The sequence below is a fragment of the Lissotriton vulgaris genome, chromosome 1_1 (genome assembly GCF_964263255.1).
Source record: "Lissotriton vulgaris chromosome 1_1, aLisVul1.2, whole genome shotgun sequence".
NCBI lineage: Eukaryota > Metazoa > Chordata > Amphibia > Caudata > Salamandridae > Lissotriton > Lissotriton vulgaris.
In genome coordinates, this window is record NC_141685.1 from 58,177,055 (window position 1) to 58,196,972 (window position 19,918).

Here is a 19,918-nt window from a genome sequence, read left to right on the forward strand (position 1 = left end):
ACGACATATTACCCCCTCCTCGCCTGTTTCTATCGTTTCCTCTCGACTGCGCGCCACGAACCTGTGCCAACATCACCTTCGTCTTTAACTCCTTCGCTTTCTTATCAATACTTTCTTTAGCCTCTAATTCCTGCCGCTCATAATACTGAAACACTATAGGAGCTCAGAGGGAATACGGAAAGGGTCGCCCTCCACTCACAGTCAACAATACAAAATAAGACCCAGTCCAATGGCGAACTCATATATCAGTGACTCAAGGGGGGTCCAACAAGTCCTACTTCCCATTACTCTCCTATCCACATTATAGTGAGGTAATGCACTGTACTACGCCGTGTTTAAAATACCTGTTCTCCAAGGCAACACACCGGAACAAACACTCAGAGTGATCCAGCTTGTAATGGTTCACAATAGTCCACACTCCACATTGGACCTTACTCTAAATAGAGGAAAAAATGTGCGAGAAGCAAGTGACCCCTCACGGAAACACCACCATCGGGGTAACTGGTATGCAATTTCCAGACAGGCCCCTGTCTCATCATCGGTGGTCACCCGCTTCTCGAAGAAAAATAAGATGAAAGGAAAGAAGAAGTGTCCAAAACAAACAACATATAAAGTGACAAAGTGAAGTGCAGAAAAATCTGCTAGTGACAAACACACACAAAAATAATCATTGAGTGCCTAAAAACACACACAGTCCACCAATCCCTTAGCCAATTTTATTCTTAGGGTGGTGATTGCGTGCTGTTGATTATTAAAAAGGCTGGTAGCTAATCATGCATACCATTACCTACAGTGCCGACATGTTTCACTGCTGTATTGCGTAGAGCAGTTTCATCAGGGCTGCACTCAAGTGCTGCCACTTCACTCTATTGGACACTTAGTTCTGAAATGTGCTGCCAAGGAAGAACAGGTACGTAATTAAAAACATGTAGACTCCAAAATGGCCAGAGACATACTCTTAAGGGATATACAGAATGGTAATGTGTGGAATATTACCCGGGAGCAGCACAGCTGTGCATACCAGCCGCTCCGGTATCAACAAGGCAACTAGGTACTTCTAACGTAAGTGTGCCCCTTGTTTCATGATAAAATTATTTTATCTGCAGAGGGAGGAAACATATACGAAATTTGTAAAATACATTGTGCTGCTGACTTTCAACGTGCCCCGTCGCACCTTATCTAAGATACACAGGTGCCCTTTGTGAGGCACACAGTGACATGTGCATTCAACGCTGCCAAAACAATATCTGGGATTGCTGCCCCCTAGGAGAGGTGAACAACTGCAGCGCTAGTTATAAATACCGCTGTATATTACACCTTACACACTAACCCCACACAAATGCTAGACAGTGCAGCCAAAACAGTCAACCGCCCCTTGCATCGATCGTGACAAACTCCGCTCCGCGGATGTAAAACTACCTGGAGCCTACGGCCACAAACATATTGCATTTAGCCCAACCACAAAAGTTAGCTTGATACTTCCCTGGCGCGTGGTTACAGAACACCGCCTCACCGTGACAGGCTCGGAAGACGCCTTTCCTCAGACGTGTCGGTAGCCCGATCCCGGAGCAGTGAAAAGCGGAGCGCCGGCGGAGCCACGCCCATGACGTTGCACCAGGCGCGAGCCTACGGGCGCGGCGGCCATCTTAGCCTAGTCAAAGGGCCAGGTATTGGAATCAAAGTACGGGAGTATTCGCCAACTTAACCACACATAGGGACCCAGGTGCTATACCACTGCAACAAAACCCCAAGAGGGTCCCATGTGAAGACAAAAGCTTCTTGAAACACAGCCATAATACTGATAGTTGCCGGCAATCCACCCCAAAGGCAATCTCAAAATAGTGTATTGTGACACATGGGCAGGGGGTACTATGCCATATCAGAACCCAGAACTCAGGGGGCATATACTGTTGACTCTATGGAGTCTGAATATTAGGGCCCGACCAAGGCAAAGGCAAACATTCCCTCACAGAGCCTGGGAGATAGTAAACTCATGTGGTTACACAAAAGCTGGTCCACTGAAATAGAGGGGTTACCTTTGGAAACTAAAACAGGTCAACTGGAATTATATTTCAGGGTGAGAAAGTCACAGTTTAATCCTGTTCCATTCTATGATTTCATTGAGCCCAACTCTGTCCGTTTTCTCATTATAAATCCAGCGTGCTTCTTTGGCTAACAGGATCTCATCAATATTCTGGGGGGAGCCTTTAATCTTCTCAAGCACTGTCCACTGGAAGGTGTGTTTTTCAGTAGAACAGTGCTGGACAAGCCTAGTTGTTAATTTGCCTGCCCTGATAGTGCTCAGATGTTCCTGTATACGCACTTTGATCTTGCGCGAAGTCAGACCTATATAGTGTAACCCACACTGGCACGTTAACCTGTATACAACTTGTGTGGAGTTACAGTTGCTGAACTGATTTTGAAACCACTCCTTCCCCGATGTGAGACTTACACTTTTGCTCTTCTTAGTGAGTGGACATACAGAGCATGTTCCACATGGAAAGTGGCCTTTGGGTACGGTGGAATTGTGATCAGTTAGTGCCTGGGGGACCTTCGAATGTACAAGTTTATCCTTCAAATTGGTCGCCCTCTTGAATGCAAATCTCGGTGGTGACATGCGAAAATCGCTGTTGGACAGAATAGACCAATGTATGCGGATGGACTGACGGATTTTGGTGGCCATAGGATCATACGTCATGACCACAGGTATACAGTCGTCCCTGTTCTTGGCTACCTTTTCTAAAAGGGCACGCCTAGGTGTGTTGAGCGCTCTCTTTTTAGCTTGTTTTACTATCTTCATAGGGTAGTTCCTATTGGTCAGCTTAGATGTCAGTCCTTCAGATTGTTCAAGGAAAGTGTTGGTGTTGGAACAATTGCGTCTATACCTCAGGAACTGCCCTCAAGGCTCTGGGATGAAAGGAATCGTAAGAGAGCAAGGAATTCCTATCTGTGGGCTTTTGATGTACACAGGTGTTAATGGTGCCCATGCTGTATTCAATGTCAAGGTCAAGGTACACTGCCTTATGTCTGTCATATGTCCAAGTGAACTTGAGGTTCTCATCTTGTGTATTCAGCCAGTTAAGGAATTCCAACAGGAGTTCCTCCATTCCTGACCAGATGCATAGCACGTCATCTATATATCTCTTCCAAAGCCGGATCTGGCTCTGGAAGGGGTTGTTGTTATGATAGATGACGTGCTCCTCGAACTGTCCAACATAGATACAAGCTATGCTGGGTGCCATTGTAGCCCCCATAGATGTACCAGATACCTGGAGATAGAGCTGGTCTTTATAGCAAAAATAGTTCTTAGTAAGGGCTAACTCAATACACTGCAGTACGAATGTCTGGGTAGTATCATAGAACCATTCCTGGTTGCCCAGGGCGCGGGCTGCTGCCACCAGCGCCGCGTCCTGGGGAATACAGGTGTACAAAGATTCGATGTCAATGGTGACAAAAAACTCATTTGTCGGGTCATACTGGATGTCTTCAAGTACATTTAAAATGTCAGTCGTGTCTTTGACAAATGACTTTTGGTTGACCACAGACTCTCTAAGAAAGTAATCCGCGTATTGGGATAGTGGTTCCAGAATAGATTGGATACCCGCCACGATTGGGCGCCCAGGAGGTGGACGAGTGGGCTTGTGGATTTTTGGTAGGATGTAAAACGACGGAGTCCTAGGGTTAGTGTTTACAAGGAACTCCGCCTCTTTGACCGAATACTGAGCCATAGTTAACAAAGAAGCAGGGGTCACCGTGGTCCAGGAACTTTCACTAGTTTTCAATCGCTTTGCAATCTCCGGTAGGAGATTAGCCACATACTTGTCGACAAACAGATGCCTACCCGTATCATCCGTTAATAATTGCCCACTGTAATCATGAAACACTTCTTCGAAACGTGTAAAGAAATCAGATACCGACTCATCCTGTTTCTGTTTGCAAGAGGCTAACATAGTCCAATCAATCTTTTTAGGGGGAACGAGCGTTTTTAATTTATTCAAAATAGCGGTTGGGAGACCCAGAATTAATTGACAAGGCTTGCATGCAGACTCCCTATCTAAATCAGCTTGGGCTATAGCCTTCCAGTCTGCGCCTAAAAGCGCTTGGTCATCAAACTTACGAATCGCTCTCCACATATCGGGGGGCAGTATTAACCCAAAGAAAAGATCAATATCAACCAGCCATAACACAAGAAGAAATAGCCCCCTCCACTCCTTCATAGAAAGCTGCCGGATTTTTACGGGGATCAGGTAAAGTGTTTTTCAATGCCATAACATCCGCTCTATTCCAAGGCGTATACACCCAATTATATATAAAATACCCTTTTGCATCCCCAAACAATTTATCATCACTGGTACCTTGCCCTTTAGGGGGAACATACAAAGGTGCAGCTTCACGCATGGGCATAACATGCACTTTAGAACTCTTATCTGCTCCAAAGATAGAACACTCTTTGGATTGCTCCATCGACCCCGGCGCAGACTTCTCTGATGCTTTTCGTGCTTCCCGCAATCTGGACGCCTCATCCCGTAGCTGGACCAATCGTTGGAAAAAAACATCCGCATCTGAAATAACAAATAGACCTTTACGCATATTCTCATGGGGTACTGATATATCCTTAGGTTCTAGATCATCTGAATTCTTACGAAATCGTTCAACAACTTCGTCTGCAAAAGCACTTAAAAAATACAACTGTTCTCGTTCTGACCACTTATTCCTTTTAACATTAATCTCTGACATAGTTATTTTATTCAAATTCAGTTTCCTAGCGAAACTGCGCAAATCCGCAGCTTTACCAGCAGTTAACTTCGTACTCGTACTATCTCGATCTTCGTCGCCCAAATCCTCGTCCGGAGCTGTAGGCAAAACATACGGAGGCGGAGACCGATCTAATAATGAAAAATCATCAACTTCATTAGTAAGGACTGGATAAAGCGAACGTCGAATAGGGAATTGACCGCTTGTTTGTAAATTACGTTCCCGTGCCTCCCTCTCTTTCTTCTCCTAGAACTCCTTCTCTTCCAGCTGTAAAGCTTTATCTCGAGCAGCCTTGCGCTGCTCTTTTTCCGCCAAGGCAATCTCACGCTTCATTCGTTCACGCACTGCTTTCTCCCACATTCGTACACAGTCAAACATATCTTGTCTAGACCTGCGCTGAAACAAACATTACTCCACAAACTGAACCTTTCGTAAATCAAACGACCCATGTAGTGGCCATTGCAACTCGGGATCAGACTTGGTGTATTTGTTCCATAATTTACTATACAATATAGGGGGAAGGCCAAATTTAATATACATTTCACGATTGGGTGTCCCCTCTGGGGGAGCCGGCTGAGATTTGTTTAGTCGATACGTGGTACCATTCCCAAGACATCACATTCCTCGGAGTGTGCTTAAAACAGGCATGTTCAAAGAGTATCACGGAAACATGATACCGTAAAAATGGCACTTACTGTACTTCACACAAAATGTGCCGTTCAAAACACAATCAAAGTTAGAGAAACATCTCTACATGCCTGCCTATGTGAATTGCACTGCACATATAAGTCAAGTCATAGAACCAAATGTTAGCTAACTCAAAACATATTCATATTCATAGAACCACAGTAAGCGCCGCTGACTACCTTACCAATCACAATTCTTACCAAAATCTCAGATATCCAGGTTCCAACTGCCAAGGTCTTTGATCAAATCAGCCAAACCAGCACTTTACGGCAACGCAGACGAGCAGGATCTCAGTCGGGGACCGGCGCCACCTGGAAGGTCAGATCAGAAGGAAGGGAAGAAAACACCGTGGGTGCCAAGACTTGGGTCACTCAGTGGCAGCGTACGCGTCCATGGCGAGTTTCCAATCCTTCGTCACGACCTCTCCTTCGGGCATCCGAGTCACCGATGAGTCCCTTCGTGGTCGCCAATTTGTGGTATTGGGTTCTCCAGGCCTACATACTCCGCAGAATACCCTCTACACCATAAGAACTGTTGGCACGGAAACTAGAAAATGCAAAAGACAAGTTTATTAAGACCCCATGGGGTGGTGGTACATTCCTACAGCACCCTTCGGCAATGCAAGAAGTATCACACCGAACATCGGTGTAAGTCCTTCTATTATACAGGTTTACAGACATAAAAAGATGGGAGGTACATAGTTACAGAGTTTTAAGTACATATATGGTCATTTTTGGAACAAAGCCAACTCATGGGAGGGGCTACAACACCACTGGTCAGTTTGGCGGAACATTCCTAAGTGATGACTGGTCAGTCTGAACTGCGCATGTACGGGCTTGACCATTACTAAAAATAGCCTGTTGCTGGGCAAACTCGAGTGGTCAGTGGTATAGAGGAAGGACAAAGGGTCATGCTGACCACGAGGCGACGCATTCTCTAAAATATCCGCCGTAACATACAAAATGGCATTTAGCAACTATAGTCAAGATAAGGGAGTAATGTGTAGCAAAGCTTAACGCTAACCCGATCATTGTCAAATTACGACAAGATGGGCACACTATCAGGGGTTCAAGGCCATGGTGCTGGGTCTCAGCATATCCTTAACGTGGGAGCAGAAACCTCCCTACAGATAAACATTACACACAGAATGGCTTGTTCATTAGAACATCGGAAAGCGGCCTTGGAAAGGCAGGCAGAAAATAATAACGAAATGCAGTATTCTGCTGAGGCAAGCAACCTGAACATTTTGCGGCCTCCTTCGGGCCTAGTTAAAGCAACCTAATAGGAACTGCAAAAGCAAATGGAGTCACAAGTATACATAGGGGCCTACTCATTACTCAGATAGCTCAGTGAGTTGTACAACATGAAATGCGAATTGTATCTATTTAGCCACGCAATGCTAACCTAACATACTTATGACGTCATGTGACAAGAAGTATTACACAAATAGGGTTTTTAAGACTAAAAGGACCAGTAGCCTGTTCCCTAAACACCCTGGGTTGCGTCCTGGACTTCAATATCCTGTCACAACACGCACATTCACGCACCAACCTCTCTACATGTACATCCATGGCAGCCCACCAATATGCTTCCCTGATCCTTTCCTTTGTCTTGGCAATGCCCATGTGTGAGGTGTGAGCAGTCTTTACTAGCTTATCCCTTACTTCAAGGGTTGCAACCAACTTACTACCACGCATGAGGAGACCATCCTCCACCATCAGATCTTCCCTAACTAGCCAAAAGCCTTTGTGAACCTCTTCACAGTCCTTCTTCTCACACCAGCCACCTTTGACCATGGTTAGGACTTTCTGCAAGTCTAAATCGATCATGTGATGATCCCTCCACTCTCTCTCGGAAATCAACCCTCCAATAATCCCGCACACATATTTTTCTTTCTCCAGTTCTTCACCTCTAAACCAGTCAACATCATCTGTTGTTTCACACTCCACACCCCTGAGCTTTGACAGACAGTCTGCCAGAACTGTGGAGCCACAACCCACTTCCGTATCCCACGGGAGACAAAGTCAATGCCTTTCTTGGAGAAGACCTCCCTAAGAGGTTTGTAATCAGTAAGAATTCTAAATCTTTTCCCCCACAAAACCTTTCTCAGCTTGGCACCGCCCAGAAAACTCCCAGCACTTCTTTTTCCACAACAGAATAGTTGCATTCAGCATCCCTCAAGGGCCTAGAGACAAAAAGAATCATTTTATTCTCCATATCATCCTTCTGCAAAAGAACTGCCTCTAACTCCTTTGAGCCGGCATCAATCATGAGATAAGATACCTTTGTGGGGTAAAAACTTCCTAGACAAGGTGTTTCATTCAGATGTTTCTTACTGCACTCAAACTCTTCCTCACATCCCTTGGACCAAACAAAGGTTCTTTCCTTCTGGAGGAGAGACCTCAAACAAGAGGTTTCCCTGCAAAGTTCAGAACAAATTTGTGATAAAATTCAGCCAGCGCAGAAACTTTACAAACTCTTCTTTGTTTACAGGGGTGCGCAAATTACAAAGGGTATTTACCAATGAGTCATTGGATTTGATGCCTGCAGCGGACACAAAATGCCCCAGGTACTTTAATTCTTTGACATCAAATTTGCACTGGTCAGCCCTAAGGGTGAGGTCAGCATATCGTAACTTCTTCAATACTGACCTCAGCCTCCCATCATGCTCCTCAAGATCCACCCCAAAGATGAGCACATCATCTTGGTACACCTTGACACCCTGAAGGTTTCCAAGAATGCCCTCTATCGCCCTCTGCAAAACTAAAGCTGCAGAAATCAGTCCAAAAGGCATTCTTAGAAATCTAAAGGTACCAAAGGATGTTACACAAGAGGTACGGTACTGGGAAAAGGAGTGAATGTTCTGGTTGTTCTGAAGAGGAATGAAGGCATCCACGACATGTTCGACGCCATCACCACCCCGGCAACAGCCCACACCCCCGCTCCCATGACCACCGCCCATATCAACCGCCTGCGCGCCTAGACAACATCAACGACAATGACACCATCAAGATCATGAACACCGTCCAGTCCGGATCCCCGGAAGGCCCCTGCTCACACCACATCTACAACAAATCCAGCAGCACCATCGCAATCCACCTCTGGAAAACCATCAACATCTCCTTCGAGACAGCGACCTTCCCGGAGAGCTGGAAGCACGCAGAGATCAACGCCTTGCTAAAGAAACCCAAGGCGGACCACAAGGACCTCAAAAACTTCCGGCCCATCTTCCTGCTCCCGTTCCTGGAGAAGGTCATTGAAAAGGCTGTCAACATACAACTGACCAGCTTCCTTGAAGAGAACAACATCCTGGACCCATCCCAGTCAGGGTTCTGCAGCAACCACAACACCGAAACTGCCCTCATCGCCGCCACCGACGACATCAGGAACATGCTCGACAACTGAGAAACCGAGGCCCTCATCCTCCTGGACCTGTCAGCCGTTTTCGACACAGTCTGCCACCACACACTAAGAGCATGCCTCCACAATGCCAGAATCCAAGAGAAGGGGTTGGACTGGACCACCTCCTTCCTCTCTGGGAGAACCCAGAGCGTCAGCCTCCCCCTTCCGCTCCGAAGCCACCAAGATCATCTGCAGCGTACCCCAAGGCACATCTCTCAGCCCAACGTTGTTCAACGTCAACATGGCATCACTCGCCCACGCCGCCTAACGGCACGACCTAAACATCATCTCCTATGCCGACGACACCCAGCTGATCTTCTCGCTCACCAAGGACCCCCACACAGCCAAAACCAACCTCCACGAAGGAATGAAGGCCATCGCCGACTAGATGAGGAACAGCCGACTGAAGCTGAACTCGGACAAGACGGAAGTCCTCATCCTCGGCTCTACCCCCTCGGCCTGGAACAACTCCTAGTGGCCAACGACAGTAGGAGCACCCCCTACACCCACCAACCACGCACGAAACCTAGGGGTCATCCTCTACTCCACACTCTCCGTGACAAAGCAGGTGAACGCCGTCTCCTCCTCCTGCTTCAACGCTCTGCGCATGCTTCGCAGGATCTTAAAGTGGATCCCCACCGAAACTAGAAGGACGGTCACCCAGGCCCTCGTCAGCAGCAGACTGGACTACGGCAATGAACTCTACGCAGGAGCCCCAGCCAAACTCCTGAAATGACTCCAATGCATCCAGAACGCCTCAGCATGCCTGATCCTTGACATCTCCCGCCCCAGTCACATCACACCCCACCTGAAAGACCTGCACTGGCTCCCCATCAACAAGAGGATACCCTTTAAGCTCCTCACCCACGCACACAATACACTCCACGACACCGGACCAGCGTACCTCAACAGGCGACTCAGCCTCTACAATCCCGCCCGCCAGTTCTGTTCCGCAGACCACGCCCTCGCCACCATCCCCTGTATTCGAAGAATGACCGCCGGCGGGAGATCATTCCCCCACTTCGTCGCCAAGATGTGGAACACCCTCCCCATCTGACTACGGCAGACCGACGACCTTCTAAACTTCAGGAGACTCCTCAAGACCTGGCTCTTCGAACAGTAGCAGCATTCCCCACCCCAGCGCCGTGAGACCATCACGGGTATGTAGTGCACTTTACAAATGCTATGATTGATTGATTGATTGAGTGATTGAAGTCCGGCCTGGTGATAGGCGGAGGTCAAGTCCAAGGATGAAAAATGCCTTGCCCCCTCAAGAGAATCCAGCATTTTAGTTATGTTGGGTAAAGGGTAATGATCAACAATAACTGCTTTGTTGAGCTCCCTCGAGCCGACACAGAGCCTGACCTCCCCATTGGCGTGCGGGCCATAACAACAGGAGAGACCCACTCCATTGCTTCAACTTCTTGAATGATGCACTTGGCTAATAGATTGTCTAATTCAACTTTCATGCTCTCCCTTACTAACAGAGGTGCATTCCTAGCCTTAGCTGTTTTTGGAAAAGCATTAGATTTGACCTTTTTCCGATGTACATAGTTTTTGAGACACACCCAGCTCACCAGCAAAGACCTCAGCGAATTCCTTGATCCAGTCTCGATTAGCATTACTAACAACCCTAACTGGTGGTAATTCTTTTACGCAGACAGATCTCATTGTGATCATGGCAGATATGTAGATCATGCTGATGGAATCAACTTATGAGCGAATCCCCTTTCATCATGACATAGATTTTACCAGGCTCGACTCTCCCTTTGAAGTCAATTGTGCCCCAGAAGTAACCCAGCAACTCAATAGTCACCCCACCTTAACCTATTGGTCTAATGTCTGGCTTCAACAGGGTGACTTTGCCCAGCAAATTACGCTCATAAAATGTTTTTGGGACTAGAGTTATCTTGGCCCCAGAGTCAAAGAGCATGCTCATTGGAGCATCATTGATCAAAACTAGCTCCTGAGGGCCATCACTAGCATTCCCTGTGACTAGGAGAATATTGATTCCTTCCTGTTCTTCTTCATAAAGTTCAACTTCCATGACTTTTTTATGCTGGTTGCCGGTTCTGCAGCTTTTTGAGACGTGACCTTTTCTCTCATAAGTTTTTCACATGGCCTTCCAGCCTGGGCGATCTTTAAAGTTGGCCATATGGCCAGGGTTGCCACACCTGAAGCACTTCACCTGAAAATTCTTTGTGTTAAAGGGCTTTGAAGTGGTGCTCAATTTGGGTTCAACGAATCTATCCATCAGCACCTTGACATCAATGTTCTCCTTTTTTTTTCACCTGAACTGTCTTTGCGTATAATATCAACACACGCTCTTGAATGCTAGTGACTTTTGGCTATGGTCAGCACTTCTTGAAGCGATGGCTTTTCTTTTTGCCACAGGGCGTCTCTCGTTTTGTCGAGGGTGCATCCCAACATGAACTGATCTCTTAATCGCTCCTCTTAGCTGCACCAAAATTGCACGTGGAAGCCAATTTGTGCAAGGTAGTCATGTACTGTTTGACCGACTCATCCTGCCTTTGCATCCTTCTCCCAAAAAGAAAACGTTCAAGGACAGTACTCACTTTGGGGAGGTAGTACAAGTCCAACTTTTTGATGCAGATCTCATATTCATTAAGAGTGGCAAAGTCACTATCAGAGAGTTCATGAAGGTGTTCGAAGAATTCTTGTCCCTCAGAGCCCAAACAATTCATTAACAATGAGGCTTCCCTCTCTGCGCTTAAGGAAATGCCATAGACACGAGCATAATGTGTAAAAACCTTCTTTCACTTCAGCCACGAGAGAGAAGGAACTGCTGGAGATGTCAACAAGAAGGGGGGGCAGTGACATTATGTATGATGTACTTACTATTTTTAGACCTAGTTACTACTTAAGGGTGAACTTCAGTGATCTGCTTACAGTGCGCAATATCCACAAGCCATATAAACTGTGCGCATCAGCGAAACTGCGTGACACTTCAGCAATTAAAATTTAGGCCGATTTGCACAATCACAGAAACTGTATTTGCTGTGCGCATCAGCGGAACCATCACCCGATTACTGATGGCACATATTTATATAGAGAGGAGTCACTTTAGTCCGGCGCTCAATTACATGTGTAGATGTGAGTCTGGTGGTGCCTGATAACTGAAAGGCACACATTTGTTTACATACAATTTCATATATGTCTGATTTATTATTCCTATTACAGCGCCTTCTACCTTGAGAAGGCCCATCCTAGACCAGTGTGAGGACAAAACCCACGCCGACAAATGAGCGACCTGAAGTGTAATACTGAGAATAAGTAACCTGGAGGATTGCTGCAAATTAAAGTAAATGAAAAAAAATTAATAAAGAACTACATAACAACAGCTGTCTGACCTAGAAGCCAATTGTTTCTCAATATAGTCCTAGTTTGTGATTACCTTACAGTGCTCACATTATCATCCACGCTAGAAGAGATGGGAGCCTGGGTTGTCTGGTCACAGAAGCTCATTTACATACAAAGGGGGTGACAGCCTGTTCACAACGCACAGCACAACTTGTTTACGTAAAGTGCTAGTACACAGAACAGGTTAAAGTCTTGTGTCTCTTTTTTTCTCGTTTTCTTTAATATATCCTACACCTTGCTCTGTTCTTCTCTTTCTCTCATTTCAATTCATCATAAATTACTCAAATTCACTATTGCTTTATCAGCACGGAACAAGTCGGAGGGTAGCCACTGTTTGAAGGGGTCCCCCTACTATTATCTATAAACGGGACTCAGTTCCACCTAGCTCCTTAGCCTGCAACTGGTAATTGTTACTTTGTGCCCCAGCACTGCAGACACAGGCCTCTGAGTGTTTGTTTGTGTGAGTGGCACAAGAGAGGAACAGAGATCTTGACAAAATTAGTCCTTCTATTGCTTAATACATTATAAATGTGAAACACTTTGGGGTATAGGGGCTGGATAAAGAATAACGTCAGGAAACGAGCGCAAATTAAAAACACATTTTATTTATTTGCTGAAAACTGTTTAAAAATGTAATTTCCAAGTTCCACTTATCTGTTTAAAAATATTTACACTTTCAGTCATTTCTGAGTTTAGTTACAAACTAATAGTGGGCAAAACACATGATGTATAAAAACTGAAACCAAAAACCTATTTTTACATTATTTTATGTTTCTTGTTTCTTGTTTTTAAAACAGGCCGTCAACCTTTCACGTGAAAATTATTATAAGGGCCTGACATCACTTCTTGTGATGCCACTACATGTGACGTCACTGTGATTTGCATATGATAATGGGCTCCTTCACTGTTTTCCTTACTTGTGCCCTGTTTATTGGCAGGACATGGGTCTATAGGTATTAAAAATAAACATATAAATTCACAGGTGTTCAGACCATTTCTCTGGTGATGTCACACATTGGCATGTATTCGGCTGCTTCTTCTATTTTTAGGTGAGTACAAATAACGTGCCGTTCCCCCTCCTTCCATTTCTCTCTTTTTCTCCCCCTTTCTTTGTCTCTCTCGCTCTCTTTATCTCTCCCCCTCTCTATCTCCCACACACTCCTGTTAGCTTTAGCTTCATGAATGTCACTGCCACTTCTGGCATTCATATGACAAATCCTTCAGAACATTTGAGGACAAGGGAGAATCAGTGTGGAAGACGAGTTGCTGGGAGTGCAACTGATTGTCCTGGCACATATATGCTTTTGATGTGGGATTTCGCTATTTCACCACATTCTTCAAACAGAGTCTACTGCTTACAATGGCTCAATTCTGGTAAAAAGTAGAGTTTGGCAAGTGAATAGAGAGAGCCAAGTCAGAGAGGAGCCACGGGTCGCACTTAGTAATAAGGCGCGAGGCACGAGCTGACCCAACAACTGAAACAGTTTGTATAAGATGCAGCAAACGTTACCTAAAAACAAGGTATATGCTCTTTTATATCTAAAAATAGGTTATTTCTTGAACACCTGTGCTTATTTCATTACATATACTGCAGTGGCATTTGTTAATAGTAATACATGCATTTTACCAATGAAGCTTCCATCTCCAGAGCCCTGACAACATGTCCACTCTGGGTGTGTTGGGTTTATAGGTTCTATCACTAATCTGACAAGTTAGCTGGAAAGACCGTTGTTAGTCCCAGTGTTGTTCAATGTTGCTTTTACAGGTAGTGTGGTCAGGTGCGATTGAATGTTTTTCTTTGTATCTCTTCTTCACCAAATAAAAATCAACTATGTTTCTTTTCTTTTAATCCACATTGTGCTTGTCTCCCACTGTGCATCCTGGTACATACTGTCACTTTGCTATGTGTACGGAAGTGAACAATCACTGGAAACAAACACTTTTATAATTCTGCAAATACTGTTATCTGTTTTTCTTCTTTACTGCTATTCAGGTCTTCTATCACCTGGTATTTCAATGTCCTACATAATTTGAATTTTATCTTTTTCCATAATTCATTCCTCTCACAATAAATGCACTTTTCAGCTCTTGTCTATGTCCTCAGATGGGTCAATATTATTTTTGATGTTCTTAACTTCTTTCCGGAATCTCTGCATCTCTAGAATTATTTCCATGTGAGTTAAATGAAGGAGTGTATTCACTGAGGGCTGTGTGGGATCGAACATTGACAAAAGCCCTTCTCACTTTCAGTGCCCTTCTATGTTTTCCCCCTGTGTGTTCGCTGATGACTTTGCAGCTCAAATCGTCGACTAAAGCTCTTCCCACATTCATTGCACTTGAGGGGCTTTGTAAATGTAAATTTATTTGAGCTTGTAAAGCGCACTGCTACCCGTAGGTTTCCTGGCGCTGTATAAAGCGCTGGGGAACCCGTCCTGGCTTTCCCTGTGGGATGTATTGCATTGTATTGTAACTAAATTTGTAATGCACACAGCTACCCACATGGGGTCTCCCGGCGCCAGCAAAAAGGTAGTAGTGGTAGGGCCAGGCAATCATCACTGAGGGAAAAGCAAAGTTTTAAGCTTTTTACGAAATTTCGTAAGGGAAGGCTCGAGTTTTATCAGGGCAGGAAGAGAATTCCAAAGTTTAGGGGCAAGACCGGAGAAAGAACGACCGCCCATTCTTGCCAGTTTGTAACGTGGATGGTCCCTGCTGGAAGTCCCCAAGGTGGAGCCAGGCATCCCTGGCGTTGATGGGGCTGTTGTGGAGATTAGGCAAGCTAATGCCCAGAGTTGCCGAGTGGGACCCCTGATTAGAGTAGGCACCGATGCGAGAATTATCAAGTCCGCTGACCCTAGTCCACGACCCCCGAGTGTGTTTGTTGATGTTTTCGTAGGGTTGATAACTGACTAAAGCTCTTCAAACATTCACAGCAATAATATAGTTTTCCCCTGTGTGTATTCGCTGATGTGTTTGTAGGTCTGATAATTGACTAAAGCTCTTCCCACATTCATTGCACTTGAATGGTTTTTCTCCTGTGTAAGTTCGCTGATGATACCTTAATACTGAAGAGAAGCGAAAACTACTGTCACAAGCACCGCAATTATAGGGTTTTTCGCCTCTTTGTGTTTGCTGATGTGTTTGGAGGTTTGATAATCGACTAAAGCTCTTCCCACATTCATTGCACTTGAGTGGCTTTCCCCCTGTGTGTGTTGGTTGATGTTTTCGTAGGATTGATAACTGACTAAAGCTCTTCAAACATTCACAGCATTCATATAGTTTTTCCCCTGTGTGTGTTCGCTGATGTCTTTGTAGTTCTGATAATTGACTAATGCTCTTCCCATAATCATTGCACTTAAATGGTTTTTCTACTGTGTGTGTTCGCTGATGATACCTTAATGCTGAAGAGCTGCAAAAACTACTCTCACATTCACTACAATGATAGGGTTTTTCCCCCGTGTGTGTTCGCTGCTGACTTTTCAGGTCTGATCACTGACTAAAGCTCCTTACACATTAATTGCACTTGAACGGTTTTCCCCCTGTGTGGGTTCGCTGATGTCTTTGAAGGTGTGATAACCGACTAAAGCACTTTGCACATTCACTGCACTTGAATGGTTTTTCACCTGTGTGTGTTCGCTGGTGTCTTTGAAGGTGTGATAACCGACTAAAGCACTTTGCACATTCACTGCACTTGAATGGTTTTCCCCCAGTGTGTGTTCGATTATGACATTGAAGGCTTGATAACTGACTAAAGAACTTTGCACATTTACTGCACTTGAATTGTTTTTCCCCTGTGTGTGTTTTTTGATGTCTTTGAAGGTGTGATAACCGACTAAAGCACTTTGCACATTCACTGCACTTGAATTGTTTTTTCCCTGTGTGTGTTCACTGATGTCTTTGAAGGTGTGATAACCGACTAAAGCACTTTGCACATTCAGTGCACTTGAATGGTTTTTCCCCTGTGTGTGTTCCCTGATGTTTTTGGAGGTTTGATAAGTGACTAAAGCACTTTGCACATTCACTGCACTTGAATTGTTTTTTCCCTGTGTGTGTTCGCTGATATCTTTGAAGGTGTGATAACCGACTAAAGCACTTTGCACATTCAGTGCACTTGAATGGTTTTTCCCCTGTGTGTGTTCCCTGATGTTTTTGGAGGTTTGATAAGTGACTAAAGCACTTTGCACATTCACTGCAATTGAATGGTTTTTCCCCTGTGTGTGTTCGCTGATGTCTTTCAAGGTGTGATAACCGACTAAAGCACTTTACACACTCATTGCACTTGAATGGTTTTCCCCTGTGTGTGTTTGCTGATGATACCTTAATGCTGAAGAGTTGCGAAAACTACTGTCACATTCACTACATTGATAAGGTTTTTCCCCCGTGTATGTTCGCTGATGATTTTTTATGTCTGATAGCTGGCTAAAGCTCTTCCCACATTCACTGCACTTGAATGGTTTTTCCCCCGTGCGTGTTAGATGATGACTTTTTAGGTCTGATAACTGACTAAAGCTCTTTACACATTCATTGCACTTGAATGGTTTTTCCCCTGTGTGTGTTCGCTGATGTCTTTGAAGGTGTGATAACCGACTAAAGCACTTTGCACTTTCACTGCACTTGAATGTTTTTTCTCTTGTGTGAGTTAGCTGATAAACCCTTAATGCTGAAGAGTCACGAAAACTACTGTCACATTCACTACAATGATAAGGTTTTTCCCTGTGTGTGTTCACTGATGACGTTTTAGGACTGATAACTGACTAAATCTCTTCCTACATTCATTTCAGTTGAATGGTTTTTCCCCTATGTGTATTCGCTGATGTTTTTGGAGGTTTGATAATTGACTAAAGCACTTTGCACATTCACTGCACTTGAATGGTTTTTCCCCTGTGTGTGTTCGCTGATGTATTTGAAGGTGTGATAACCGACCAAAGCACTTCGCACATTCAGTGCACTTGAATGGTTTTTCCCCTGTGTGTGTTCCCTGATGTTTTTGAAGATTTGATAAGTGACTAAAGCACTTTGCACATTCACTGCACTTGAATGGTTTTTCCCCCGTGTGTGTTCGCTGATGTCTTTGAAGGTGTGATAACCGACTAAAGCACTTTGCACATTCACTGCACTTGAATGGTTTTTCCCCGGTGTGTGTTCGCTGATGTCTTTGAAGGTGTGATAACAGACTAAAGCACTTTTCACATTCAGTGCACTTGAATGGTTTTTCTCCTGTGTGTGTTCCCTGATGTTTTTGGAGGCTTGATAAGTGACTAAAGCACTTTGCGCATTCACTGCACTTGAATGGTTTTTCCCCTGTGTGTGTTCGCTGATGTCTTTCAAGGTCTGATAACTGACTAAAGCTCTTTACACATTCACTGCACATGAATGGTTTTTCCCCTGTGTGTGTTCGCTGATGTATTTGAAGGTGTGATAACCGACTAAAGCACTTTGCACATTCACTGCACTTGAATGGTTTTTCTCCTGTGTGAGTTCGCTGATGAACCCTTAATGCTGAAGAGTCACGAAAACTACAGTCACATTCACCACAATGATAAGGTTTTTCCCCCGTGTGTGTTAGCTGATGACGTTTTAGGACTGATAACTGACTAAATCTCTTCCCACATTCAATGCACTTGAATGGCTTTTCCCCTGTGTGTGTTCGCTGGTGTATTTGTAGTTCCCATAACCTAATAAAGCTCTTGACACATTCACTGCACTTGAATGTCTTTTCCCCTGTGTATGTGTGCTGATGAAGCTTGAGTAGTGATGTCAAACTAAAACTCTTGCTGTATGTGTATGATTCTTCTTTCTTAGTTAGTGTCTGTGGGTCAGGTATATATTTGTCTACATCCCATGACTGCATTTCCTGATGGGCCGACATGGCTGATAAAGCACTTGTGTTTTTCTCACACACTTTATATGTGTGCAGTATTTTGCACGTTTGATTTCTGTTTTAACAATAAAATGCGATAGCCACCAAATAATTGCCACACTCCTAATATGTAGAAGGTGTCTTTGTAGGCGATTGTGCCTTTAGATTGGATTATGGCTATGCACAATTGCGGGTAAAGTTGTATCTTCCTTTTGGCCGGTGCAAATCGGAACAGTCTGTTGTATTGTAGATACAAGAACTCCTCTTTCCTTTACCGTCAGTTGTCTGGCTCCGCTCTGTTGTGCTCTTCTCTGGTTACTGTGGTTTTTGCCAGAAAGAGTTTACAATTCTCCTAGAGCACGGAGTGATGGTTTGTCATCATTTTATAAAATAGAGCACTGTGGTAATCACATCATACCAATCCCATGATCAAAGCTAGTATTAGGTACTTGTTTATACAGGAGGTGGTTTGTTATTGTTGTTGCCCTAATTTTCCTAAGGTCCTTTCTTCGTCTTGTGGCGTGGAGGTGTACAGTTCAGCCTCTTATAATCACTGAACTGCCCTTGATGCTTCATCCAGGATCTGTCAGTTTGTGTGCAGGTTCCTCTGTCGCCGACAGCGCTGATGTTTTCCTGAATACTGTAGCTCAATATTTCTGCTACTATTGAAGATTTACAGCATTCGCTTCATTATTGATGGTCATTTCATACATTCAAGGCTTGTTTTCTGTTGGATGTAAAGATATTTAAAATTACTAAATTGAAACATAATGGAATGAGAATTCACAATATTTAACTGGTTGTAAAAGACATTTCTGGGGAGATTTACCAAATCTCCAGGCAATGCAGCACAGGCCTCCCCCTGCGAGGCTGCGATGCTCGACAGGGAAGGAGCAGGAGAGCCCCATATTTTCAAAGATATGGCTCTCTCCTTCCCTCTCCCTTGCGCCAGCACTGATTACAGCGGCACTGTGCCATGCACACACCTTAGCACCAGAGCGCTAGGGTGTTTGTGTGTGTGTGTGAGTCCAGCATAGGTTTTGTACAGGAAGGACAACCTTCCTGTACAAAATACTATGACTAGACATGAGGGAAACCTTTTCCAACTTTGTATGATTGTTACACAGTGCAGGGGAACAAAGGGAAGGCTTGGGTCCTGTCACTGACCGGCCTGGACCACTGCAATGAAGTAAAAAGAAACAAATGGCCAGAAAGGTTCGATTACTCGTACTACCCCCCCCCCCCCCCCCCCCCCCCCTCCCCAAGTCAGTAAATTACTAGGTTGGACAACAATTTGATTAAATTGATTTTTGTATTATGAAAAACTGTTTTCAAAGAAATTCATCATATGTCATCAAAAAAACACATTCATTGACAATTACATACATTGAAAATAATACATAAATATGGAAAAGATATATATACAACCAATTACTGTACAAAATCGCAAGACAACTCTACAATGCCTCAAATTGATTGATTGTGAGGCACCAGTCATTTATATAAACATAAAGACAAGCAGACATTCAATTTATTGTAACAGCCTTCTTGTCTAAACCAGCCTGAGATTTATAGTTTTTGCAAGGGGGTCTAGTTCAGGGGGAATGAGCAGGATGAATTATGCAGTTGTAGTCCATTCTTTTGCCCCTGATTGGCCCCTTCCTTTATTCTATCTAAGGCGGAAAGTAGTACGAGTAATCAAACCTTTCTGGCCATTTGTTTCTGTTTACTTTGTTACACAGTGCAGCACACATGCAAAGTCAGAAAAGGAAGGAGAAATGGAAGCATTTCTCCTTCCAAGCGCCTAGTTTAAAAGGGCGCAGTTTTCTCACGCTA

At 44.5% G+C, this 19,918-nt stretch overlaps 2 protein-coding genes across 2 annotated transcripts in view; both read right to left on the reverse strand.

Moving 5' to 3' along the window:
* Positions 1-16,998, reverse strand: part of LOC147737244 (uncharacterized) — a 542,156-nt gene extending 525,158 nt beyond the window's left edge. The window contains 3 exon segments of the mRNA XM_086923333.1: positions 2,969-3,410; positions 15,148-15,912; positions 16,993-16,998. Of these exon segments, the coding sequence (XP_086779459.1) occupies positions 2,969-3,410; positions 15,148-15,912; positions 16,993-16,998 (1,213 nt within the window).
* The window catches only part of LOC147737247 (uncharacterized), a 74,569-nt gene continuing 71,342 nt past the window's right edge, over positions 16,692-19,918 (reverse strand). Inside the window, exon 2 of the mRNA XM_086934535.1 lies at positions 16,692-18,809. Coding sequence (XP_086790661.1) covers positions 17,000-18,091 — 1,092 coding nt within the window. The 5' untranslated portion in view covers positions 18,092-18,809 and the 3' untranslated portion in view covers positions 16,692-16,999. The remainder of the gene's footprint in view (positions 18,810-19,918) is intronic.